This window comes from Magnolia sinica, chromosome 1 (assembly GCF_029962835.1).
Source record: "Magnolia sinica isolate HGM2019 chromosome 1, MsV1, whole genome shotgun sequence".
NCBI lineage: Eukaryota > Viridiplantae > Streptophyta > Magnoliopsida > Magnoliales > Magnoliaceae > Magnolia > Magnolia sinica.
The window spans coordinates 136,132,124-136,160,121 of NC_080573.1; the positions used below are offsets into that span (position 1 = coordinate 136,132,124).

The 27,998-nt window shown below is 39.1% G+C and overlaps 1 protein-coding gene across 2 annotated transcripts; it reads right to left on the bottom strand.

The window, feature by feature from the left end:
- LOC131219475 (citrate synthase, mitochondrial-like) lies at nt 1-27,908 on the bottom strand. 2 transcript variants are annotated; one of them, XM_058214632.1, is made up of 20 exons: nt 27,762-27,908; nt 27,374-27,441; nt 27,148-27,210; nt 26,506-26,547; nt 25,670-25,735; nt 25,175-25,240; nt 24,932-25,045; nt 15,181-15,244; nt 13,958-14,040; nt 10,541-10,590; nt 10,378-10,455; nt 9,650-9,778; nt 9,442-9,484; nt 9,031-9,117; nt 4,717-4,818; nt 3,351-3,458; nt 3,185-3,235; nt 608-681; nt 427-478; nt 1-310 (listed from the first exon to the last, which is right to left on the bottom strand). In XM_058214632.1, the coding sequence occupies exons 2-20, from the start codon at nt 27,422-27,424 to the stop codon at nt 218-220; spliced, it is 1,416 nt and encodes a 471-aa protein (XP_058070615.1). In that variant the 5' UTR covers nt 27,425-27,441; nt 27,762-27,908; the 3' UTR covers nt 1-217. The 2 variants fall into 2 exon arrangements, with proteins under 2 accessions (XP_058070615.1, XP_058070624.1); XM_058214641.1 differs by lacking the exon at nt 27,762-27,908 and adding an exon at nt 27,528-27,639.
- Nucleotides 27,909-27,998: the final 90 nt, after the last annotated feature.

The following is a 27,998-nucleotide window of genomic DNA, read 5'->3' on the forward strand; positions in this document are numbered from 1 at the left end:
TTTGGAGACAAACATGCCGGAATGCATGACATTTCCTATATCTTAACCATTTCTGAAATTTAGTTCTAAAACACAAATCGGCATCGCTCAAATGTTCCCAGGCAAGAATAAGAAGCATCTATAGCCTCAAACTGCATTTTACACACCCCCCTCTTCTGCTTTTATTATTTTGAAAAATCAACACTGAGAGTCAGCTTCAGCTTGGAGCCTTTCAGCATCAAGCTGCCTTCTTGCAATGATCCTCGAGCCATTGCATTGTGACGCTTTTTGGCCTTTCAAGAGGTAACCCAAGAGCGCGGTCCCATATTAGCTGCACCAGAAGCATCGACATTTAGATAAACTGAGGTAACAACCAAAAAAAAAAAAACATTCAATCTGAAAATCAAGTGCCTAAAATGAGAAAAGAGAAGGGAATGGAAGAGAAACCTGGGAGCAAATTCCTATGCTTCTTGAGACGCCAAAAAGAACAGTGAAATATCTGCGTAAAATCAGATTTTGTGGGATACTATCATCTTTGATTTTAAAACACAAACAGCATCAGGAGATGAATAACATCATTGAATACATAATATTTACTAACACTACCACGAGAGAGGATTGTGTATACCTTGCTTCAGCTAAACCAAAATGGTTCAGCAATACACCGCTATGAGCATCGACATTGGGCCATGGATTCTTGACCTGCAAGCAACCTGATGTTACAAGCATAATCCATGTTGGGAAACGGAAATAAATTTCACAACATGACACCAACAAGAGTTCCCAAGGAGAACTGCATCCCACATGTTACAAGCCAGTAACAACCCCACTGATAGCATTCAATCATAAGGTCATCGACATTGGAATGAGGATGAGCTCTGAAGAAAAGAAGCAACCCACCTAGTGTTGATCAACTCACCAAATCACCTAGAATGATGCTTGGTTAAGTACCATTGCTGTTCCAAGTTTCTAATAATGCCTACCAATATATAAATTTACTGTCTGTAATGTATCCTTTTTATTTGATTAATAAGGTACATGGCCTTTCCATGATATCTGATTACATACGAACAGGAAGAACTGGGGTTGCAACTTGGGTTTGGGTCAACCCGAACCTGACTGACCCAACACATGTTGAGGTCAGGTTGGGTCAAGGTCCTTGAATTGGGTTAGGGTTGAAAATCGCCAACCCAATTTGAATTTGGGTTGGGTTCAAGTTGAGGAATTTTAGGTCAGGTTAAGAATAATCACATGTATTTGGGTCAGGTTGAGGCTCAACCTGATCACAACATGACCTAACTCGCAACCCAACCTAATTGGCAAACCCAGCCTGATGATTGGGAAAAAAAATTGCAACTAAACTAGGAATACATTAGTTAAATTAATAGTATAGAAACACTCTTGAGATGCAAGAATGATAGATACATTGAGGTTTTTCCCTAGCGGTCATGTTGATGCGTATCTGTTGCTTGGCTTATACAGGGTACTATATTTCCCCATTAATGATGAGACCTCATGCCGTGAGCTTACATCAAGTCAATATCATGGTCCCTAGGCTTGATTTTAGACTAGGGATAGTAAAACATCTCTATTCTTCAGCATTCCTTTCCCTTTCTGGTGCAAAAGCCACCCCCAAGTCTTGAGATATTAACAACCATAAATCATCAGAAAGATGGATATGCAATAGTTTCTCCTTCTAAGAATTCACACTTCCCTAGCTGTTTAATAGGCATGCATACACTAACAAACAGACACATGCAGGCTCTCCAGTGTAAGAAAATCAATGCGGATCCTTACTCCTCCGGTGGCAGACTCTCAGGAGTTTCCACACCCGGTCAAGATAGGTGGTGAAATCCCACTACGGCGTGAGTGTGTGGGGGTGTGTTTAAAAAATAAAAATAAAAAAAAGATAAGAAAATCAATGCATGCATATGCAGTTGCATTTCCAAAATCACTTCTATGACAATGTAAAGCATGTTCGAGCTTGTATTAGAAACTGATGAGCATTTCCAGAATGAAAAGGTTGCATAAATATCCTCAGGGTAATGAAATTGCTTTCGTTCTTCTAGATTATCAGTACAACAACTGATAGAATGCTCGTTATGCATCTTTAAAAAATTGCATCCTGATAGTTGGAAAAAAGAAAAAACCACTTTTAATGTCTCCTGAGAGTCATCATACCAGTTGCAGCTGCTGCGAAGTCAATTCAATGACATTGAGCATTTAAAGAGAGCTTTAATTTAAAGTCTAAATGTTTTATTTCCTCGCCTAGCAAGTATTGCCATACATGCGAATGTGTTGGTAGAAGAGTGCTTTTCCATTCAAGGTGAAGAAGCAATTTGGGCTCCCCCATGCAAAAGAAACCTACATGATGAAGAGATGGACGAGTTTCTAAGGCTGTTGGATCTCTTGTCATCTTGGCTCCCCATTATTTTGGAGGAAGATTCTCGTGTGTAGCTCCCAAATCTGGAAAGTTCTCCATAAAGCCTCTCTACAAGGAATTAGTGGTTTATGGAGCGCCATCCAAGGTGGTGGCATTTGCATGGTTGGTGGGCAGAAAGAAGGTTCTCACTGTCGATAACTTACAATACAAAGGCATGGAATGATAATTCCAAATGGCTTGCTATGCTACAAAAATGCGGAGTTTGTGGACCATTTATTCATTCATTGTCCTTTCGCATTTTCAGTTTGGAGCAGCTTGCTCTCCCTGTTCGGTATCCAATGGGTTTTCCCAAGTTCAGTTGACCAGCTCCTCCTGGCATGGCACGGAGGGGTCAAAAGTAAAGTCGGGAAACGTGTTTGGTTCTTATGTTTATTATCTGGGCTGTGAAGCATTTGGCTGGGAAGAAATAGCCAATGTTTTAAAAATTGTAGCTGCGGGCCTCCAGTAGTTCTCAAAAGGGCTATGCAAAATGTTATAGAATGGGTGCATGCAGCTAATATTTTAGTTGCTGATCAGTTTCCGAAGTGCTGGTTAAAGCTATAATTTATGTTCTTTGTTTTTGTCTCTTTGTATTGTTTAGCCTTTTGGCTTTTTCTAATAAAATTTGCTATCATTGTTTCAAAAAAAAAAATAAAATGGAGAGAGCTTTTATTAGTGACTGCATGCCCATTTTATAACCCCAAATACATAAACTGAAGAATAATCATATTCTTCCATTGATGACCCGAGAGAGGGAAAAATGAACTTATTCGATAGCTTTACCTTGCCGAGTTGAGTAAGAATTGGAGGAACTACTTCATAAAGCTTCGAAACCTGGAAAAAAATGGGAGAGCTATGTTACTGATGAATTGGATATGCCTTAGATTAATGATATTCGACCAAAGGAAAGTAAACCCAAGAGCTATCATTGGATATCTTAGGAGCAAACCAGCTGGAATAGTGGATCGTCAGGCAAGTGCTTCAATGCAAACTCCCTCTGGCACATGTATCTTGGATCTGTTTTCCTCAGAACTCCATGTCCGAATCCAGGAACAACCTGCACAAAATTATCTTCAACACTTTAGATGGAAAAAGTGGCAAGCAAACAAAAAACTATAGTGAGATGTTTAACAACAATACATAGAACTTGGGTTTCAAATCAGAACTCAAAAGGTATACAGGAATAGTCGAATTTCCTGAAAAGGGCTAGGCTTCCAACTACAGAAACATTATGGTTCAATTTCAGTGTCTTCCATTACGTCATAAAACATCACCTAATACATCCCACAGGCCATAAGAAAGGTTAGTTAAACAACTTGGCATGCCATGTAAAGACAAGACAAATTACACTTTCACGTGGGGGGAGGAGGCAATAAGAAAGGTTAGTTAAACAACTTGGCATGCCATGTGGTAGGGAGGGACGGAGATGAAGAAAATGGAGAATTTTGATGACATTATGAAAGCCAGGCAAACTTCCAAAAAGAACAGCTCTACAAGGACTGGGGCAGGGAAATTAATTTGTAGTTTCATAGACCTGTTTCTCATGAAGCATTTCATCAGCAGACCTTAAAAAAAATCTCTTCAGAATTGTTAGAAAATCTTTGTTACCTTCACAAAAGCTGTTCAGAATTGTTAGAAAATCTTTGTTAGAGGCTGCATAAGAAGAAGAATCCATCTCACAAAGAGTTTCCCATGTTGGATATTAGAATAAAACCCTTTTTATATGGTTGGCAGATTAAAACATTAATTTATAATTTATGTTATTTTCTAGGTCTACTGTTTAAATTTTACAATGGATTTGGTATAACCACCACCGATAGAGATTCAGACAAGCTGTTTTATTAGCCACATAAAGGAAACACCATAATTCAATGGTAGAAGATCGAAAAGAAGAAAAAAATCCTTCCAGTTTAGCATTTCAGTTCTTTGCTACTACAAAGAAATATATATTTACTTGAAAAAAAAAAAAAAAAAAAACAGCGTATAGATTTTAACAGTGTTATTGACTAACTATCATTTGGCAATCAACAAACTGGCGCAAACGTCTTCATATATATTTAGAAAGGAAAATTTATAGCCAACTTATCAAGACAAAGAAGAGGACATATGCAGATTCAGATGCAGAAGGAAATAGATCCATCTGAATGTTGTTCACAAATATTTAGAAATGTAAAGTTTACTTGTTGCCTCCAAAATCTGAGAGTAGCCACTTCAGTAGTAAAATGCAGCCACTGCTTAGCTAACTTTATCTTGATAAAAATAAATAAAAATTAATAAATAAAAGTATGGCATAGTAAAGAGTGATGATTGCTAACCTTGCCACTATTCAATGTCTTCCAGACATATTCCTTCAACTGTTCAGTCGTGATGTCTTCTCCACACTCCTCTACTACAGATTTGATCCATAATAAAACTTCCTGTAACCAAAGTACAGTGAAAAGGTAAGACTAGTAATTACAGTAATCACGAATGCGATCGCAGAAAATAAGTTCCACAGCAATATGGTATGACTCAAAAAACTGAAGAATGTTTGGGACAGTAATGTGGTATACACTTGAACCCCAGCCCTACTGAAGTTCAATAACTCCAGTTGAATAAATATGAGCTGCATAGGCCCGAAGCATAATAAATCATGAGATTCTGCCCTATATAGAAAATTCAAGCTAGTAATCATGTATGAGAAATGAAACCATGCATGATACAGAAATACAGAAATTGATGCTTAAAAGATTCTAAAGTTAATCCCACAGCATCAGAATGTTCATCAATTTCTTTAGGACATGACTCCCTGAATATCAAAGGAATACACGTCCATTCGACTGACTGTTAAGTATTTCACCTTTCCTGTTAAGCATGTTTGACTAAAATCTGTGCCAAAGCTACAAGCATGTCAAATGATATATCCAGTTCCTCTCTTAACATAGGAATGCGTTTGGTTGCACCAAATTTCATGACGTTTCATGATTAATCAGTCTAATTTGGAAAAGAATGTCATGGAATTTCATTTTTTGTGCAATTAAATGCACCCTTAATCATTAGTACCCATATTTATTACAAGGGATTTTTCCATACAGCCACCTGCCTTTTTGGCTATGGACCAAAAACCTCCTGCTTTTAAACTATTTCCCAAAACCTGCCTATCCATTTCATACAAGTCTTGCAGCTGCTTACACTAACAGATACTGAACAGACGAAGACGGTAACTACCGAAAAGTCCCTGGACTGACCGAAAACCTTTTTGGCTATGGACCAAAAACCTCCTGCTTCTAAACTATTTCCCAAAACCTGCCTATCCATTTCATACAAGTCTTGCAGCTGCTTACACTAACAGATACTCAACAGACGAAGACGGTAACTACCGAAAAGTCCCCGGACTGACCGCAGATATTACTGTTTGACCCCTTCTCATGGTTTTACCTTTGCCAAATGATGGCATTGCCCTCCCTTTTTGCCCCCATTTGAGCCAGTTCATCAATTATGCGAACGTCATTGCATGAGGAAGGATAAGGATGGGTGGGGTTCACGTGAACATCTCTGCATGAAGATAGGTGCCGTCCACATGAACACTGCTAATTGCATGGACATCTCTTTTGAACTAACATCCACCAACCACGTAGCAGCGACGGATTGGGACCATCAAAATCACACCCATCACACATATCTAGCCATGAATTTAGCTGATAAGTATATGCAGTTGACATTTTTTTACTTTGCTTGATGCTCATCCACACTAATACCACGATTCGGACAGACTCGGATTGCATATTGGATAAGACAGCACCAACATCGGTACTGTATGGACGTGGCAAGTTCTATGGGCCCCATCATGATGAGTTATATCCGCACCGTCCTTCCTTTTTCCAGATCATTTAGGGAATTAGCCCAAAAATGAGGCTGATCCAAAGCTCAAAGGGACCACACCACAAAAAGCAGTGGGGACAATGATGCCCACCATTGAAACCGTCCAAGGGCCCACTATGATGTGTATTTGTCATCCAACATGTTCATAAGGTCACACTGACCTGAATGAAGGGAAAACACAAATATCAGCTTGATTCAAAACTTATGTGGGCCCCAAGAAGTTTTCAATGGTAGGAGTTCAATCCCCATTGTTTCCTGTGGTGTGGTCCACAAGAGCTTTAGATCTGACTCATATTTGGGCTCACACCCTAAAATGATCTAGCAAAATGGATGGACGGTGTGGATATAACACATACATCGTGGTGGGGGCCCACAATAGTTTTCCGTGTCAGCACAGTACCAACCTCAGTGTTGTGTTCTACACTAGGCAATCCGAGTCCGATTCAAACAGCCTCCATCAAACTTTTACTCAGCCACAAGATGGTAGGGTTGTACGGGAATGCAAGTCCAACCGGTGCATTGCATAATGCAAGGGATGGACCCAAAAATGACAAATCCCCTCCATCCATCAGATTTTCCATCCAATTTTAGAGCATTGGCCCAATAATGAGGCCGATACAAAGCTCAAGTGGGCCAAACTAACAGGAAAGAGTATGGATTGAACACACACCGTTGAAACATTCGTGGGGCCACTGGATGTTTATGACAAAAAATCCACTCCGTCCATCTATTTTCTCAGATCTTTTCAAGAATGGGCCCAAAAATGAGGCAGATCCAAAGCTCAAGTGGGCCACATAACAAGAATTGGTGAGATTGAATGCCCACCATTGAAACATCTTGGGGCCATCGTGGGGCCCATTTTGAGCTTCAGATCTACCTCATTTTTGGGCCCAGGCCCTAAAATGAGTTGGAAAATAGATGGAATGGGTGGATTTCTTACAAACATCAAGGTAGGCCCCACATACGGCAAGAGTTAGGTTGGCAGAGCAATAAATGTCAATCAATTTGCGAGCCATAGGTTTGGTGGACATCTAAGTCCAGAGGGGAAGGTTGATCAACTGTGGTTAGGGGCCACCATGATGTTTGTGACAAATCCAATCCATCCATTTGTTTTGCCACCTCATTTTAAGGCATGGGCCCAAAAATGAGGCTGATTGAAAACTCAAGCTAGCCAAACGAACATGAAACATTGAGAACTAAATGCCCACCGTTGAAACATTCGTCGGGCCATATGATGTTTTTGACTAATCCACCCAATCCAGCTTTTTCTCAGCTAATTTTATGGCGTGGACCCAAAAATGAGGCTGATAACAAGCTCCAGTGGGTCACAGAAAACAGTGGGATGGAACACCCACTATTGAAACATCTTGGGGCCATCTCGGGGCCCACTTTGAGCTTTAGATCTACCTCATTTTTAGGCACATGCCCTAAAATGAGCTGGAAAAACAGATGAACGGGGTAGATTTCTTACAAACATCAAAGTGGGCCCCATGTACGATCAGGGTATATGTGTTATATCTAAACCATTTATCAATTTGGTGGGATTATTTCAGGGCATGAGCCCAAAACTGAGGCAAATCCAAAGTTTAAGTGGACCACACCACAGAGCAATGGAATTGGACGTCTACCTTTTTGAACTTTTTGGGGGGCATAGAAGTTGTAGATCAATCCGATATTTATGTTTTCCCTTCATCCAGGTCTGTGTGACCTTATGAACGGTATGGATGAAAAATAAACATCATGGTGGGTCCTACAAAGGCTTTTAAAAAAAAAAAAAGATTGAAATCTCACCTTCAAATCAAAGGAAGATTAACAGGAAGAAACAAGCAATTTGAGAAGGATTTGGCCTCCAGATACTTAGGGATTTTTTTCTTGAGTGGGAGAATAGAGAACGACTTGGTGAGAGAATCCTACAACGTTATGAACATCTGGAAGGGTAATCTTGCCATTTTCAAAAGTTGATAGGGATATTTTGGTCAAAATTCAACCAAAATTTTAAAAGGAAATGATTTACTGCATTCCACAAGAAGTTTTAAGCCGAGTTGCGATGGCTGGAAAAAAAAAAAAACTTTAATTTTAAGTGATTTTTCCAATTAAGCACTGAATGTCTTCTGGTTACCAAATAGTCTGAATTACTAAAATCACTGAAAATAGCATTTTTCAGTGATAAGTTATGAAATTAAGTTTTATCAAATGCACCCTTGATCTTTGCCCTCTATTTCCTATTATTTGAGGTTGTGTTTGGTTGCACCAAACCACGAAATTTCATTATTAACCAATCTAATTTGGTGCAAAATATCATGAAATTTATGATATTTAGTGCAACCAACCTTGACTGAAAGTCTAGAAGTAGCGTGTAGCTCACGCTAGACACTATGTAGCTTATGCCTCACGCTTTAGAGGTGAGAACACTATTCACTATTTAAAACACCGGTTTTAGGATACATTTTGACAGTAATTTTTGGGTACTTGCTTTCGAAAGTTCCTGTGGGTGTTTGCCCATTGGAAATGCATGGATTTGGCTAAGAAAACTATAGAATGATCAGCGAGGTTTTCCCCCTTAAAGTGGCTTCTTGATATATACGGATCCTTATATAGATATTTACATATAGAATTGTGTATGCCCATGCATGTATCATGTGTGTGCATACCAGCATAAATAATCAAAGACAAACAAATACACATAGTTGCAGAATACTACACCAGATTGATTTCCAGATAACATACAATTAAGATTAAAAAAATTGAACCCATAGAGACTGCAATACCTGATTAGCCAAACCATGTAGTGGCCCAGCTAAACCATTTAGTGCAGCTGCAAATGAAAGGTAAGGATCTGAAAGGGCACTAGCAACCTGCAAATTTATCATCATGTTATTAAATGCAGATATCAAATGTATGAGTAAATTGCAAGAGGCGCCCGAGCATATCAATGCAAGTATCTCTATGTATAGTATACACGTATAAAAGATATCCCATCAAAAGTACTAAAATATTTGCACAAAATGATAAGAAGAAGAGAAATAGACACATGTATCAATTTTGGATATACGTTGTCAAATTCCGAGAAAAAAAAAAAGTATTGAATCTTCAGGAATAAGAAAAATAACAAAGACAGACATTACTTGCAATCTGACAATTGAATTGAAACTGAGACCATCAAATCCAGTACAACTTACCAGATGAGCAGTATGAGCACTAACATTTCCACCTTCATGGTCACTGCGGAATAAAGGGAGATGATAAACATTGGCTTGAAAAGTGACAAGAATTAATTATCCCATTTCATGTATAAGAAAGAACCCTCTGGAAGAAAATAAGAGGTGATGGGACGATTACAGGTAGAGAATGTCTAAAATGACCATTGACTGATATGAAAACACCAACCTATGGATAGTGACATATAGTCTCATCAGCTCTTGCATTTTAGGACTATCAAATCCTAGCATGTGAGAGAAATTCGCACCATAATCTAGAGAATTGTCCGCAGGTATAATTTGTCCATCCTTGTAAGTCCTTCAAAACCACAGGAAATAAATTCACTCAGAATGTGAATATGCTATCAACATGTTCAAATGAATGTTACAAGTTTACCTGTCATGAGTGTTACAAGTTTTAAAAATAAATCAAATTTGATATCTTCATGGTTGATTGTAATCAACCAATGTAATAGACTATTAGCAAGAACTTGATTGTAATCAACTATGTAATAGTCTATCATATAAACCTTGCACCTGTGGGAGTTTTATGCTCTCATTGCCTGTCCCCAGCCCAGAAAAAAGAGGAGAGGTGTGTCAGGTTGGCATCCGGCGTCAACTTACACCATAACTTCCAACATGAATCCACATAGCAGAAAAGGATTCATGTAGCCGACCCCAATTAGTTGGGATAAGGCTTAGATGATGATGATATCTACAAGTGGCTGCGACTGAATATAACAGAAGTTATTACATACTATACTGATCACAAAGCGCTTGTGGCAAAAAAATATCGAAAAGCATTGCAAGTTTCACACCATCTTTGATCTGAACAATTCATGTTCATATATTATTTGTTTCTAAAGGAACTACTGTTCGGCATAGGGGGGTTAAGGAAACACAATGAATTTGATTTACCTTCTGTAAACAAAAGAAGCTACAACAGGGACTTGAGCAATCAAATTGAGGGAGTCCTCATATGTTGGCTCCCAAAACCTAAAACAGAATCATACCAAGTTAATGCAAAAGAATATGCATCCCAACAGGTAAATCGTGCAAACATGGCCTGCTAAAAACTTACTTTGATTTTGGAATCCCTTTCTCATATGCTTTCTGAAATTCACTATGAACCTGAAAGAGGGATCATGGATGAAGGAAGAAAGTTGAAATATATGTATCAGAATGCTCAAGAACACCAATGCCAACAAAGGAAAATGATATAAAGTAGATGATTTTTTGAGGTATATGAATAACGAGACCAATTAGGACTTTGTTATGAACAAAATATGCAACTCGCACAATAAATACAACTCCTAAAATTACGACTTTCATGAGGACCTGTTTGGGAACAAGGAAATAGAAACATGCAAGTCCGACTTTCACAGAGAAGGGATTTCAAATGTCCATAGTTTCCCATGGGAAAACCTCCTTTTGCTTTCCTCAGAATCTCATTTCCATACTTCCATGGTCTGTCCTTAATGGCAGATGAACTGACACAGTTCTGCAATTCCTCCCACACCAATCTATAGACGAGACAGTTCTATAATTCCCTTCCCTCTCCCCTCCCTCCCATATCAATCTACTGATGAGATAATTCTGTAACTCCTCTCTTATTAATCAGGAAGAAGCCATCATTTTTTTTTTTCGCAAAGAGCCCCTGCAACTCTTTTTTTTTTTTTTGCAAGATCAGAACTAAGCAGCAGAAATGTGATTTCGTTTCTATTAATTTCCTTGAAATGATAACTCGTTATTTCATTTCTATTATTTTCCATGAAATGTCAATTCCATGGAAATCACATTTCCACATTCTGATTTCCTTGTTCCAAAAAGGCCCTAAGAAATTTGGCCTAGTGCAATGAATCTAAAAATATCACACCATGGAGATGCATTGGTTGAATAAATCAGTGTTCAAAGTATCAGTATCACATTATGCATCACACCCTTGGGATACAGAAATATCATGGGAAACATTGGGAAATATCGCATTTATCGTATACCATATTGCAATCCGAAGGACACATTGGGGAGTTCTAGGAAAATGGTGAATTTTTTTAGAGAAACTTTAAAAGTTTAAAGACACATAATTGCACACTTAGAACTCAAAACATTAAAAAACTATGCATAATAGTTTTCCACTATTTAGGTGACCACGTTATCAGCCGTAAGTGATGCAATTATATCCAAATGGAGTTCATATCATTTAAATGTCATACAATACAAGCAACAAAAACAAAGAATAAAACATAAGCAATTAACATGTATTTTGTCCACACTTTGCAATTTTAAAAGGTGAAAACGGAATTCAGATTTCTCCTTTTTTCAGTTTTTCACCTTCAAAATTGAGAATTTTTGCTTCAAATCCATGTCAAGGCATGAATTCATGCATAGATATGGATTTCTACTTCTTTCTTATCTATTAAAAAAAATGAATTTAAGCAAACTTCTCTCCCCTTAATGGTTTCATCCGAAATCTGCTCTCGGATCATGATTTCTCCACCAAATTTGTGTTTTGATGGGAAACAACTTCAGTGGAAAATTTAAAACATTCCAAGAAACACAATCCCCAAGAAATTTGAGGAAAGCCCTTTTATTTTTCCGAATTTTTTCAATGGAATATCAAAAATATTTGTTTGCGTCAATCATTGACATCATCATCATCTAAGCCTTTTCCCAACTAAATGGGGTTGACTACACATCCTTTTTCAGCCATTCCACTATCAAGGACCATACCTTTAGTTAGACCATAGGCCATCAAGTCTTTTTCTTAATCACTCCACCCACGTCCTTTTGGGCCTTCCTCTTGCCCTTTCAAAGCCTTCACAACTTGTACCAACTCTCTCCTAACTGGCACAATTCATGGTCTCCACTGCACATGACCAAAGCATCTAAGTCTACTTTCCCTCACCTTATTACCAATTGGTGATACTTCTAGGTTCCCTTGAATGCATTCATTTCTATTTCTATTATTGTCTTGCCACTTATCCATCTTGGCATCATCATTTCAGCTGCACATCCTAAGAAAATGTTGTTACCTAATTGCCCAACATTCTATCCTGCAAGGCATAGCTCATCTTATAGCTATCCTATAAAATTTCCCTTTGAGTTTGAGTGGTACACAAGGGTCACAAAAAATTCCAGAGGCGCATCTCCATTTCTTCCACCCCACTTGAATTCTATGGGCAACATTCTTCTCAATCTCTCCGCTTTCATGAATTATCAACCCAAGATATCAAAACTGATCATTTTGGGAAATTTCTTGGTCAGCAATCTTAACTAATTCCCTGTTCCCATTCCTATTGTTGCTAAAATTGCACTCCATATACTCTATTTTACCCCAACTAATTGGCACATGTTGTTGTGTCAATCAATACTTGCAAATTGATACTGCATTTATAAGATGATGATGAGTAAAACCAACCAAGACAAGTTGATTGGTGATGAGCTACATGCCAAACACCCATAATTCAGAAACATTATCTGGATATCTAATTAGAAGCTTGACTGGCAATTCTCTCTTTGACTAATGAAATATGAACCATGAGTTTGATAAGTTATAGATCACTAACGCTCATGCAATCCCGTTATTATGGATTCATTCTCATGAAGTTTTGCCATCTTCAAGTCCAACATTTTCCATTAGAATCTTGAACTCAATACTCAAAGGAGATCTAGGATAAAGTTCATACTTCCCAATGAATTACAATACACAACAGCAACTAAGGTAAGAGCTCAGAAATCAGAATGCTAGAAAGTGAACATCCGCATGAGAAGTAATCCTAGTCTAAAACAGAGAGGGGTCACACAGATAAAAGTTCAACTTAATCATGTTGTGGTCCAAGAGAAACATGCAAAGAGGCGTTTGTGTGGCACAAAATTAAGGAATACTGACAGCTGCTTGCCTATTTTCTCAAGAGAACAAAAGTTCATAAAGGACTCGGTGCCGAAAAACAAGTTCGTTGTCTTCAGTCTAGGGGAAATATGCGCCTGAGTATTGGGGTGTTAAGCATGTGCGAAATAGAAAAGATAACTTCTCTTCCTCAGTTATGAAGATCAATGAGCCTTTTTGTCCATACTTCTCCAAGAGGAAACTTGTTGACATTGTAAGTCATTCTTCTTCTACACTGACGTCACTATTTTTCATGAATTGTACTCCATAAAGACCAAATGTCTCTAAACATAAATTTATAGTAGGCAACATGTCACACCAATGCCAACAAAGGAAAAAGATATGCTACCTAAAGACAAACAGAAACAAATGTGTGCATGCATCATGTGGCTAGCAATTATAGACCTACATATAAGCACGTGCGGGCCCACAAACATAAGCACAAACACACTCACTAATCCCTGCTCAAGTGAATGCACCTGCCCCTCGGCATGGTCACATGCCTGTGTGACGAAGCACAAAACCACTGGGCATGTGAAGTGTGAACTCCATGGCTACCAACATTATCAAACAAATCAACTACACAGTCAACTGTAAAGTCCACTCATCAACCTGAAGTGCCATAACGCCTGTTGCAAATTGTGTCATTGGATGGGCTGTAACAGGAAGAGCATTGATCGCCTTATATACATGGTCTGCAATAAAAATAACAACTCTCAATTATATACAAGTTATGGGATTAAGTGCTCTACTATTTACATGGAAGTGCACACGCTAGTTTCATGTATGGAATATCTAATTATGCGAGTAATCTAAGAATCTGCATTTCAAATGACAGAATACCAGACTGAATGGAGGGGAAATGAAACTATATTTAGGATTAAAAGAACAAAAATACTCTCAAAAAACATTTCCAGGAAGCAATAGTAAAGAACTGAAAATAAGTCCATGAGCATCGTAATATGAATAGCTGTTAAGCAGATGAAACATGGAGCTTTAGATACTGGACACTTCATCTTTTACAAAGTCTGCGTGTTGGATGTGCACGCTAGACACCTGCAAGCTATGTAAATTTGATTGCAATCATTGGGATCATGAATTGCCTTTTTTTCTTGTTCCTTGATGTCATTATTCACAACTCAAATGTATTTCTCCATGTCTAGAAATAATTCTGTGTACGATATCTTTATGCCTTCCACGTTCTTAGATTTATTTTATAATATAACACTTCGAGAATTGCCAAACCCGCACAAATGTACTAGGCATATGATCTACATGCCACCATAACACCACATGTACCAGCATGGCAGATGGGTGCAATATCTAGGCCATTCATCAGGTGGGTCTAACTGTGTAGATGTTCTCACCCAAAAATAAAGCTGGTACACTCAGCTGGTAGCCCACAATATTAGAAACAGGTGACAGGTTAGATAACTTGGCTGAGTTTTTCTAACCATAAATTTGTTTGATAAACTGTGGTGTATCTGTCTAGCACACCATTGTAATTCACATGCCCAGGATCTACATGGTGGTTACCAGTCTGATGGACAAACTGAATCTTGTACCTATGTGCCATGCTGGCACATATATGGTGTTGCACATGTGCAGGCATAACAAAGATCTAATATATTATACAGTGTGTGTGTGTGTTGTGTGTGAGTGAGAGACCACATGAAGTACAAGGTTAATTGGGTTGATGTGTGAAACAGCTCATGTCCATTTTTCCACACCAATATGTCTGAGTGCAAGTCACTTAGCTGCATTGGCTTATATCAAAATACTTTGCTGGTAATTAAGCATTGAATAATTTCCACAAGGTTGGTTGGCAAAAAAACCTGGAACATTGGCACGACTTTGCAATTCTTTAGATAGTGCATCAACTTGCTCTTTACTCGGTACCTAAGATCCAGAAAAGGGTTGGCTTGATTATGAACTGTAAAGAAATTACAATGGGCACCCTAACCCCATCACTCAAACAAAGAGCATGAAAATTGACCAATTTGAAAGTGGTAGTCATATTGCAGGCTATATGTACAGTATAGAAGATTAAATATAGGCAGTGAAGATAGTGGGGAAAATGTTTCACATCAGGTCCAATAGAAAGGATTCTGAAACAGCATCATCGAAGCATGAAAGCATGGCATGACATGTTTGATGTTTGAAGTGAGATTCTGATTTAAAAAGACACGTGAGGTGGTTGAGAAACCATCCAAGTCCTGGATTTATCAATATGATAGATTTTAGGGTGAAACTCATTGATTATAGTCAACTTGCTGATTGTAATCAACCTATGTAAATGTAATAATCTATTACATTGCGAGCGACGGTGGGAGTTTCATGCTCTCATTGCCAGTTCCCAGCCCGTATAAAGGGAGTTTGCATCTGGGTGGCCGCTGGCATCAAACTTATGCCATAGCTTCCAACCTGAATCCAACAATAGGATTCATGCAGCCGACCCCAGATGGTTGGGATAAGGCTTTGATTATTATGATGATGATGATGATTGATTTTGGTACTTGGAGATGGCAGTTAGCAATTCACCAGCAAACTATAACAGTGTTTTCAATGTCTTTTTCTGATGGTAGGTGGTTTGTCTCTGTACTTGCTTATGCACCAAAAGTCCTGGCCTCAGTGGCCATATGACTCTGGTTTATGTCCATGGTCACTGCCATTGTGACTGCATCACCACGAACCTTGTGAAGTTTATGCAAGAGGGTGTTTGTTTTTCTATTTACACATGTAATTACCAGTAAATAGACAATGATTAGTTACCCTTGTAATTACAGCATCGGTTTCGAGGTTGTCATTGACAGTGAGCTTGCTTGCAAAGCTTTACATTCCAGAGAACTGAATTTCGTATATTTCCACATGTGAAAGTTGTGGGGCCCACATGATGTTTGTATCTTATTCACACCGTCCATCTGTTCCACCAGCTCATTTTAGGGCATGAGCCCAAAAATAATGCAAATCTGAAGCTCGAGTGGACCACACCATAGGAAATGGTGAGGATTGAACGCCTAACGTTGAAAACTTTTAGGGGCTCACAGAAGTTTTGGATCAAGCTGATATTTGTGTATATCCTTCATGCATGCCAACATGATTTTATGAACAGGTTGGATGATAAATACACATCCCTGTGGGCCCTACGAAAGGCTTCAATTTTTAATGGTGGACGTCACTAGCCCCCCTGTTTCCTGTGGTGTGGTCCACTTGAGCTTCCAATCTGTCTCATTTTTGGGCTCACGCCCTATAATCAGATGGTAAAACAGATGGATGGCATGGACCAGACATATCACTAAGGGACCCATACATTTTGATGGTACCAAAACCCTATTGATTTCATGCATTTGGACCCAGTCTCCGAGGCATAATTACGTCGGTATTTTCCTCTCAAACAAACACCATTCAAAAGTCAATAGTAGCTATTTACTGGTATTTACATATGTAATAGAAAAAACAAACACCCTAAATTTCGTTGCTTACAACACCTAAGTAGGAGGAGCATCCCTGATTTTGCATATTCTGTAACAATTTCTTCCTTGTATTTCTCAAGAAAGAAAATCCACTTAGGGTTGATGAAATAGAAAATGACATCTTATAACATGGTTTAGTTTTAAGATACATTTAAACTAGAATATGAAGGGGCTGTTTCTCTTGTGGGCAGTAGGCAGAGCTCTTAAGGATAATTGAGGAACTGATATTAGAAGAGAGAAGAATGATGTGCAGAAAGAACACGCAAAGAGAATCTTCAATAAGGCATTATATGACCAAATGGTGATTGGAGATCAAATCCTTAAACCTTCACTCTACCTCAACTTAGAAGGCAAGTGAAAAAGATTTTTTGGACCCAAAAGATTCTCCACACTTTGGATTTCCAAATCCTCATTATCATCATCATCTAAGCCTTATCCCAACTAATTGGAGTCGGCTATTAACTCTTGTTCTGCCATTCCACTCTATCAAGGGCCATACTTCAGTTAGACCATAGGAATCTGAACGCGTTTGTAAATTTTGCTCGAGCTCTCTCTAATTTATTTTCAGCAGATTGGAGTAAGGTAATATTCATTACAAAGTCATCATCGTCATCTCGGCAGTATCCCAACTAATTAGGGTCAGCCACACAAATCCTTTTCCAAGTGGTGTTCTATAATGGCCAATACAGGGCCATAAAGGCAGTTACGTAAAGGTAACGAAGGGAACCATTAAATGTTATGGGTTGCAACAGCCATAACAGTTGTTACAAGAGAGAGAAAAAAAAAAAGAAGAAGAAGAAGAAGAAGAAGAAGGGGATTTTACCATACAACCACCTACCTTTTAGGCTATTCTCGAATAAACGCATGCTTTCAAAATATTTAAAGTAAAACACTTAAGGTTTGCACTGTTAGACGTCCAGCCGCTTGCCGTCACATACTGTTAGGGTTATATACAATTTAGGAACTGTAATTTTAAAATGACAATACTACCGTCATTCTCTCTCATTCGATTAAACATCCTCTTGCAAAGAGCAGATCAAATACAGCAAATCAAACGAAAGTGAGGATGTTGACACCCACCAATGGAAACTTTCCAAGGCCATCCAACCTGTTGATAAGGCAACAGAGACCTGGACAAAGGGAAGGCACAATATCAACTTGACCCGAAATTCCATGGACCCTCGCTAGTGGATGGTGCTCCATGGGCCCTAGCATGATGTATGCGTTTAATCCACACCGTCCATATATTTTTCCAGCTCATTTTAGGGCATAAGCCCAAAAATGAGATTGATAAAAATCTCAGGTGGACCACACGATAGGAAACTGTGGTCATTGAACGCCCACCATTAAAAAAGTCTTAGGGGCCACAAAAGTTTTTGGATCAAGCTGATATTTGTGCTTTCCCTTCATCCAGGTTTTTGTTACCTAATCAACGGGTTGAATGCCAAATAAACATTACAGTGGGCCCTAGGAAGTTTTTAATGGTGGGCATTCAATCACCACTGTTTTCATGTGGTGTGGTCCACCAGAGACTTTGATCTCCCTCATTTTTGGGTTCATGCCCTAAATGATATTGAAAAATGGATGGACGGTGTGGATAAAAATATACACCATGGAGGGGCCCACAAAGCACTGTCCAGTAGCGACGTGGCTATTGGCGGCGTCAGAATGCAGTCTGGGCTGCAATTTTGGTGAATCCCCTGATCTACTGAGGTCGGTTGATCCCTAATTGTGGGGCCCATTGTGATGTATGTGCCTTACATCCACGCCGTCCGTCCATTTTGACAACTCATTTTAGGGCACGATCCAAAAAATAAAGCAAATCCAAATCTTATGTGGACCACAACACAAGAAACAGTTGTTATTGAATCCAACCATTAAAAACTTCATGGGGTCCACCAGAATGTTTATTTTCCATCCAACCAATTGATAAGGTCACAAAGACCTAGATGGAGAGACCACACAAATATCAACTTGATTCAAAACTTTTGTGGCCCATAAGAAGTTTTTAATAATTGATTACCATTGTTTACTATACCATGGTTGGATCTGCTTCATTTTTTGGATTATGCCCTAAAATGAGTTTTCAAAACGGATGGACGGCATGGATATAAGGCACATATATCAAGGTGGGCCCCACAGTAAGGGATCCCACCCACCTCGGTGGATCCCAAATCCACCAAAGTTGCGCCCCGCAATACGCCTGAAATCCACTGAGATATCCTAGTGGTCGGGGCTATGTGGGGCCCACAGAGATGTCCGTGACAAATCTACCTCGTCCATCTGTTTTGCAAAACCAGAATAGGAGAGGATTTTAAAAATCAGGCAGATCTATAAATCATGTGAGCTATACCACATGAAACGGTAGGAAGTGAATGCCTAGGGTTGAAAGAAGTTTTGTATCAGTATGATATTTGTGCCTAAAGTTTATTTGAGTGGTAATAATCCCCACCTGAGTTTTGAATCTACTTGATTTTTAGATTCCTAACCTCTTGTGGTCTTTCAAAATAGATGGACAGAGTGGATTTGTCACGTATATCTCTATGGACCCCACAAAGCGCCGGGCACAGGTATATCTCCATGCCCGAGTCACAAGCAATCTGATCCCGCAATCTGCATCCCATGCTTCTACATCCATTGGCACGCAATCCACGTCTCATGTTTTTACACCCACTGTTGGAAACTTTCTAGGGCCCACCTTGATGTTTATCAAGGCCATCCAACCAATTGATAAGGTCACAAAGACATGAACAAAGGGAAGACACAAAATCAATGTGATCCGGACTTCCATGCCCCCGAGATGTTTTTAATGGTAGGCATTCCATCAGCAGCCTTTTTGAGGCGGGGTCCACCTGTGCTTCAAATCTAGTCAATTTTTGGCCTCATGGCCTAAAATGAGATCGCAAAATGGATAGACATTGTCGATCACACACATACATAAAGTTGGGCCCCGTAGAATCATGTGCACGCCTGCCCCTTGCAATGAGGTATAACCATAAAAATTAAACGGTGCAGGGGCAAATCTATCATTTAGACAAGCTAACAACACAATTTCGCCACTCAGCGTTAGTCCAGGTCAAAGAGGCAGCTTTTTCTCCTTAATTGCAATACTCGGGCTTTTTGCTTTAAATATTTTGAAAGCATGAGTTTATCCAGGAATATCCTAAAAGGTAGGCGATTATAAAGGAAAATTGGGAGCTATAATGGTTGTTTTGCCCCCCGTAAAGGTCGTAATGGACCTATAACAGTCCATTTCAAGGTCAATATAGATTTTTCAGGTTTTTTTCAAATTTAAAAGAGAGAGAGAGAGAGAGAGAGAGAGAGAGAGAGAGAGAGTCCATTACGGGGTCATGACAGTCGTTACAACCCATATGATAAAGGTAACGACAGTGGGCATTATGGCCACCATTACTGTTACAGAATACCTTGCTTTTCTGCCATTCCACTCTATCAAGGGCCACAACTCCAATTAGACCATAGGTCATCAAGTCTTTTCTAACTACGTCCACCCACGTCCTTTTGGGACTTCCCCTTGCCCTTTTAGAGCCTTCAACTTGTACCAACTCACTCCTAATTGGTGCAATTATTTTCTCCATTGCACATGAACAAACCATCTAAGTCTACTTCCCCTCATTTTATTACCTATTGGTGCTACTCCTAAATTCCCTCTAATGCACTCATTACTAATTCTATTCTTCCTTGTCTTACCACTTATTCAGCTCGACATCCTTATTTTAGCTACACTCATCCTATGAACTTCTTAAGTGCCCAACGTTTCGTCCCATAAAGTATAGTTGGTCTTATAGCCATCCTATAAAATTTTCTTCTCAGTTTGAGTGGTACACAATGATCACATAAAACTCCAAAAACACATCACCATTTCTTCCACCCCACTTGAATACTATAGACAACATGCTTCTCAATCTCTCCACTCTCATGAATTATCGTCCCAAGATATTGAAAGTGGTCATTTTGGGAAACTTCTTGGTCAACAATCTTAACTAATTCTTCATTCTCACTCTTACTACTACTAAAATGACACTCCATAGTCCGACTAAATTTAAATCCTTCTTATTCTTAAGCAACCCTGTAGCTTTATATCTACGCCCTCCATAGTCTTGTCAATCAAAACAATGTCATTTGCAAACAACACACAACACGAGATCTTTTCCCACTAATGCTTTGTTAACTCGTCCATAACCAATGCGAAAAGGTACGTGCTCAACACCCATCCCCAATGCAAGCCTACAGTAACTAGGAACTCACTTGGTCTCTCCACCAGTGGTCCTCACATTTGTTATTTCTCCCTCATGCATGTCCTTGATCTCGTCAATATATACTCTTAAAAATCATTTCTTTCCCGACACCCACCAGATTAACTCTCTAGGGACCCTATCGTAAGCTTTCTCTAAGTCAATAAAGATTAAAGACCATATTGAGATCCTTCCTCATCTCCCATATTTTTCTATCAATTATCTAAGTAGAAAAATAGCTTTAGAGGTAGACCTCTCTAGCATGAAACCAAATTGATTTTCTCATGCATTCTTCTCATGCCTTTGCTTTTTCTCAACCACTCTTTCTCAAAGTTCTATAGTATGGCTCATAAGTTTAATCCCACGTTAGTTAGTGTAACTTTATACGTCTCTTTTATTCTTATAAAAAGGCACCACGATACTTTTTCTCCATCTATCTATCATTTTTAATGCGGGAGCATTTTCACACCGAGCTCGAGTGGGGTGGCCAGTGGGATGCAGGGGCACACTCGGGGTGGGTGGCCTGCATAACCCATGGATTTGGGGCTCGTGTGAGGTATGTGACTCGTGTGAGGAGAAGCCCATGGATTTGGGGCCCACGAGGAGGGTTCGGCCGAGGACCTAACCTATGGGTTTGGGGCCTGGGCTATCAGATAAAGGGATTAATTCGCCATGCTCCATCAGTTCGAGCTTTTAGAGCAAGTGGTTAATTGTCCTGCATCAAATTGGTATCAGAGCGGGAGGTCTCGTGTTCGAGACTCCTCACCAAGGGTGATTAATGCGGGAGCATTTTCACACCAGGCTCAAGTAGGGTGGCTTGTGGGATGCTGGGGCACACTCGAGGTAGGTAGCCCGCATAACCCATGGATTTGGGGCCTGTGTGAGGCGGGTGACTCGTGTCAAGCGAAGCCCATGGATTTGAGGCCCACGGGAGGGTTTGGCCTAAGACCTAACCCATGGATTTGGGGCCTGTGCTATGAGATAAAGGGATTAATTCGTCATGCTCTATCAGTTCGAGATTTTAAAGCAAGTGGTTAATTGTCCTACATCAATTTTCTTCGATCTTACAATCTTGTTGAACAACTTTGTCAACCAAAATAACCCAGTATCTCTCATACACTTTTAAACCTCTGTTGGTATACCATCTAGTCCAAGGGCCTTTCCTATTTTCATCTTTCTCGAAGTTGCTTTTAGTTTAAATATCCGAATCCTATAAAAGCATCTAGGACGCTGATGTTATTTGGGTTTATGGTTCCTTTTATCCCTATGCTCTCATTGTGATTGTCATTTAATAAGTTCTAAAAATATCTTCTCCACCTTTCATTGATCCTCATCATATCCTTGACCGGTACCCTCTAGGCATCGCTCTAAATACATCTAACATGATCTAAGTCCCTAATCTTCCCCTCTCTCATTTTTGCAAGTTTTTTTTTGACATTTTTCTCATCTTCTCTTGTTCTTGATCTATTGTAAAGATGATCATAAGCATTATGTTTAGCCATACTACTTTTCTTCCAATTATTCAAAAATGGTTATTGTTATATAATAGTGACAAACCCATTACACATTATGGAGTTGTAGTGGCTGATTGGCCAAACCGAAAAATAGCCTATAATAGCTGCCATGAGGCCCATGCATGGGTTTTTCTTTAAGGTTGTAATGATCATTACAGCCCATATCATAAGGGTTACGGCGTTGGCCGTTACGGCTACTGTTACTTTTATTGAATGCCTAGACTTTCTTAGCAATCTTTTTGGCATTTGTATATTGTTCAAGATTTTTATTGTTTCCAGTTACTTATCGGGCTTTGAAACATGAACATTTCTCGTTAATAGCTTTTTGTATATCATCATTCTACCACCAAGTTTCCTTATATAATTGGCTTTACCCCCTAAATACTCTTAAAACATCATTTGCCACTTTCCTCATGCACTCAACATCTCATTCCACATATGTTTACTTCTTCCTCGATATTCCACTTTCCTTCGTGCATCAATTTGTTTCTGAATAACATTGTTAATGTGGGGGCATTTTCACACCGGGCTCGAGTGGGGTGGCTTGTGGGATGCAAGGGTACACTCGGGATGAGCGGCCCGCAGAACCCATGAATTTGGGGCCCATGTGAGGCAGCTGACTAGTGTGAGGCGGAACCCATGGATTTGGGGCCAACGAGGAGGGATCGGCCAAAGACCTAACCCATGAATTTGGGGCATGGGCTATGAGATAAATGCATTAATCGCCATGCTCTATCAGTTCGAGCTTTTAGAGCAAATGGTTAATTGTCTTGCATCAAATTGGTATCAGAGCGGGAAGTCTCATGTTCAAAACTCTTCACCGGGGGTGATTAATGCGGGGACATTTTCACACAGGGCTCGAGTGGGGTAGCTAGGCACACTCGGGATGGGCGGCCCACAGAACCCATGGATTTGGGGCCTGTGTGAGGCGGGCAGCTTGTGTGAGGCGGAACCCATGGATTTGGGGCCCATGAAAAAGGTTCAGCCAAGCACCTAACCCATGGATTTGGGGCTTGGGGTATGAGATAAAGGGATTAATTCGCCATGCTCTATTAGTTCGAGCTTTTAAAGCAAGTGGTTAATCTTCATCAATTGTTGTTTCTCCTTTTAAATTCTACCGCCTAATTTTTTGACACCTATTAATTTCATTCCCTTTCTTCCATCTTAACCTATGTTGCGTAATCAAACTCTCTCCAAGTATCACCTTACGGTCCTTACATATTGATCATTTTGTGTTCCTAAGTAGAAAGAAATCTAAATTTAGTGACTCAAAGTTTACCACTTACCAACTCTGCATAGTGTTCAACCATGACTCAACCAATCAAAATATGTTACATGCAAGCATCCATAACTTCAGTGATAAGCAATCAATACATGAACTGTAAATTAGATCAAACAATTCCTCTTTGGGGGACTCATCATATTTTCCTCTTTGCTTTTGCTTTTGCTTTTGTATTATTTTGCAATTTAAGTGGCTTTTCCTAAAATCAAAGTTACTATCTCAAAAACGATAATAATAATAACAACATCATTGATAAGCAATTGCTCTTACTAATAATACATTTTGATTATTGAACGTAAGCTACTTGTTTAATTAGTAACAACAAATGAGAAAGATATGATGGGATTGGAGAATCAAAGATGAGACATCATTCCAGATCCTGTTGTTTACAACACATAAAACACATCTGCAAATTGAAATATTATAACATTATGTTTCAACCATAATTTTATTTTTTTTGAACATCGATTTCAACCTCAAGTTATTATCAATTAGCTTTTTCTAGATAGCAAATTTTTGTCTTAATATAAAACTTAACAGTTCTACTCGACCTTTGCATCATTTGACAAGATTGCATGACATCCATTGGAGTAAGAAAGGTCGTGGAACTAGCTTAACATAATGAATCCTGCTACTCAGGGCAATCTGTAAAATAGGTAGTCCTAAACATGGCAGACTTGAAATCAATCTTCAAATATTTGAGCAGAAAAGTTTGAGCTGACATGCTTTATTCCTAACAAATAGGCAGGCCTACACATGTCAAAATTGAAATCAATCTTGAAAATATTTAAGCTGACAATGTGAGTATGAATCTATCAAACAAAGGAGGCTAGAGAAATCCTTCCAGCTACTTGGGGCAACATTTAGATTTAAAGATAAGCCATGTTTCTTTCCAAAATTAATCAGATTGTCATGGAAAACGTAGCTGTTATCTTCTTTTCATGTTGGTACTGAGCTTGCACTTTTGAACAGTTACAAAGTTAAAAGTAAACCAACACCAAACGTTTCGACAATCACCCAAGAACAACTAAAGAACTCATAATGAAACCAAACAAAGTAATCACCTTCCCAGTTAGAAGAAGCCACAGCAAGCCTTCAGGCAATGGCTCACCCCCAGGTTTTGCAGCTGGTAACACTTTCTGGCATTCAGGGATGGAGAGACCCCTGAAACGAATTCCCTGAAAAACAGCATATCAAACTTCACTCATTCAGAACCACAAAAGCCAGATGAACTCTTAGTGATCCACAAATGAAATAAAAGCACTAAATGCTCATGAATGACATCTAAAGACTAAGCAGAAATGTACCTCATCCGGATCAAGCAATGAGGTTTCCCAAAGCAATCCAGCCATTCCTCTCATTCCACCAATTACCTAACAAATAGTAAGCCAGCAAGAGTTCAATTTTAAGACGTGGAATCAAATTACAGTCCTATAACATTGTCATCCAAGAGATCAATGGACATAAAATCACTATGCAGCTCCACAACAAACAATTCCAGTTGATGAGTACAAAGAGGTATTTAAGATATAGATAGATCAAGGTATACAATAACAGTAACAGTGGCCATAACGGCAAGCCTTATGGCTGCTATGATACAAGCTGTAACGGGCTAACTGCCATTACCACCCCGTAAAAATCAACATTTTTTTAAGGAAGACTGTAAAGGTCCCATATGGGACCGTTATGGACCTGTATGGGCCCATTATGGGCTATTTTTTCAGAACGTATGTTACAGCCCTGTAGTGCATAACAGATCCCACTGTTACTGTTATGTAATACCATGAGATAGATATTTTTACCATATCGATGGTAATGTTCCCAAGCTGAACCTTCCCATGTTCCGTTTTCAGTTTCTTAAGGCGTTCCTGTAAAAGAACAAAATGGCCAAACTCAGATTGTTCCCATTTAAATAAAATCAGGAAAATGTCCCAGTTAAGATCTAAGAAGACCTTCAAAGTTTCCAATCTTGTTTCCTATCCCCCTATCACACTCTAAGTTGCCTTTATTTAGACTCCTAACAAGGAACTGTTGTAGCTAAAGAAATAAAAGAAGGGAGCTACATGTTACCGGTTGTAACAGAAATACCATATGAATAATCCATTAAAATGAAGTAAAATAGGCTTGCATACTGGAAACAAGAACAGGGAAGCTTCAGTACTACTGAAAGATCAAACATGCAATGTTCGATCATGCATTTCCATGCCCCAATAAACTGTACATGCAAGGCCCCCCTGTTGATGATCCAAAATCATTCACATGGTAGCCAATGGTGGATCAAAGACTCTGTAAAATTTCCTCGATTGGCTGATCCTAACCATTTTAGCTGTAATCGTCCGTTTTCATCAGATGGCTAGGATTATCTGATAGAGGAGATTATTGCATGGCCTATCACATGCATACATGACAAGCCAACCAGATCAAAGGCATAGATACAGAAAGGTTGGCTTGCTAGGTCAAACTCTGTTCTTTTGATCTAGCACCAGATATTACCTCTTATTGAAAATGATACAGATGGTAGAAAATACCATCCAGCCATAAACCGTCCTCACATTTCTATTGCAAAGCATATTAATTATCCTTGGGCAAAGCAAAGCACATAGTTGAAATTAAGCTATTGTAGAAAAGATTAGCAAACCTGTTGTTCCGGAATCAGATCCTTCAGTTGAGAATGAAGATCCTACATACAAAAGCAAACAATTTGTATGATCAACATGGCAAGAACACAGGAAAGGAAAAAAAAAAAAAGGAATGCCAAACACAAAACCATCAAATCAGTATTATAGTTTCGATCCTACAGAATTTCACTCCCCAATAAACAATTACATATGCAGCAACTTCAGTGGTGTTTTTAACCTAACGGTTGATTTCATACTTAGGTCTCGCCCCCTTAGGGAGGATATCACTCAGGCATTTTTCTTTGTTCTTTTTTCTTCTTTTCTATTTAACATAGCTCTCATCCGCTCACTTTCTTTTCTTTTTTTCTCTTGAGCGACATCTAATCTTATATTTATATCAAAATATGCCAAATTACCCACCAAAATTTAGAAAATAGCATTAATGTCACGAAAGAAGAATTCATCATTCTCTCTATTACATTAACATGACTGGCAGAAATCCTAAGTTTGAATTCAAAGATTAAAAAATAAATAAATAAGTAAACCAAAAGGTGCATGGAAATGTAACAAACGCTTCAGTCCGCATAAGAACTTTTTTTTTTTTTTTTCCGTTTTTCCTTTTCATTGATTCTTAATTTGAAAGAAGAGATGCCGAATCTTACAAGCTCTGAAGCAGTTTGCATTTGCAGCCATCGCACAGAACCATTTAAAGTAGACTGCTGAACCTGTAACAGCAATTCCGAGAAAACAAGGACAGCGTGAAATTCAGATACCTTGCAATTTTCCAAAAATTCAAATTCCAGTAACACTGCCACCCACTTCCGATTATGAAAAATGAATTAGTACAATACACCAAATTCCTTCAGGAAAGACTTTTATATCACTTACGCGACGGGAGCAGAGCTTCGAGAGAGAGCAGACGCCCCGAAAGAAAACCATTGCTCGAGGGCGATTCTCTGCACACAGACGAAACAGAGGCGAATCAATCCCCGAGAGTTCAAAACCGCTGAAGGAATTGCTAGAGGAGAAACGAACGTTCTACCGGTTTTCCAATCCGATATCGTATTCGAACTAGGGTCAGGGTTTCTGATATATAGGGTTGGAGTCTAGGGATTTTGGAAGAAGAAAAGAGAAGATCGAGAGAGAACTTCCGTTTCTTTCCATTCAAGTGGGAGGAATGGAAAGAGGCGGATATCCATCACAGTGGGATCTTTTCAATTAAGAAATAGAAGAAACAGCAATGCAAAAAAAGAAAATCGCAGAGAAGAGAACCTACTGTGAAACAAAAGCGCGAACGAGTCTGCAGAGAAGGAGAGGCAGTGACAGAGAAAGAGATGCGCTGCTCTTAATGGAGTTCGTTTTGTTGCCACTGTAGCGACTCAGGCAACTCAGGATCCATCGTGTCGCCGCCCACTAGGGCCCACATGTTGAATGGTCCGATGACTGGAACCGTCCATGTGGGAGAGTCTTTGCTTCCGTAAGAAAATTACGCTGAACGAATGCTACGACCATC

Excerpts from the sequence above, each read along its gene's own strand:
- LOC131219475 (XM_058214632.1), bottom strand. The coding sequence starts at position 27,424 with ATGGTTTTCTTTCGGGGCGTCTGCTCTCTCTCGAAGCTCTGCTCCCGT. Across the intron at positions 25,736-26,505 it reads ATCTGATTCCGGAACAACAG|GAACGCCTTAAGAAACTGAA; the intron begins GTTTGCTAATCT and ends GTTCTTTTACAG. Across the intron at positions 4,819-9,030 it reads TACATGGTTTGGCTAATCAG|GAAGTTTTATTATGGATCAA; the intron begins GTATTGCAGTCT and ends CTTTGGTTACAG.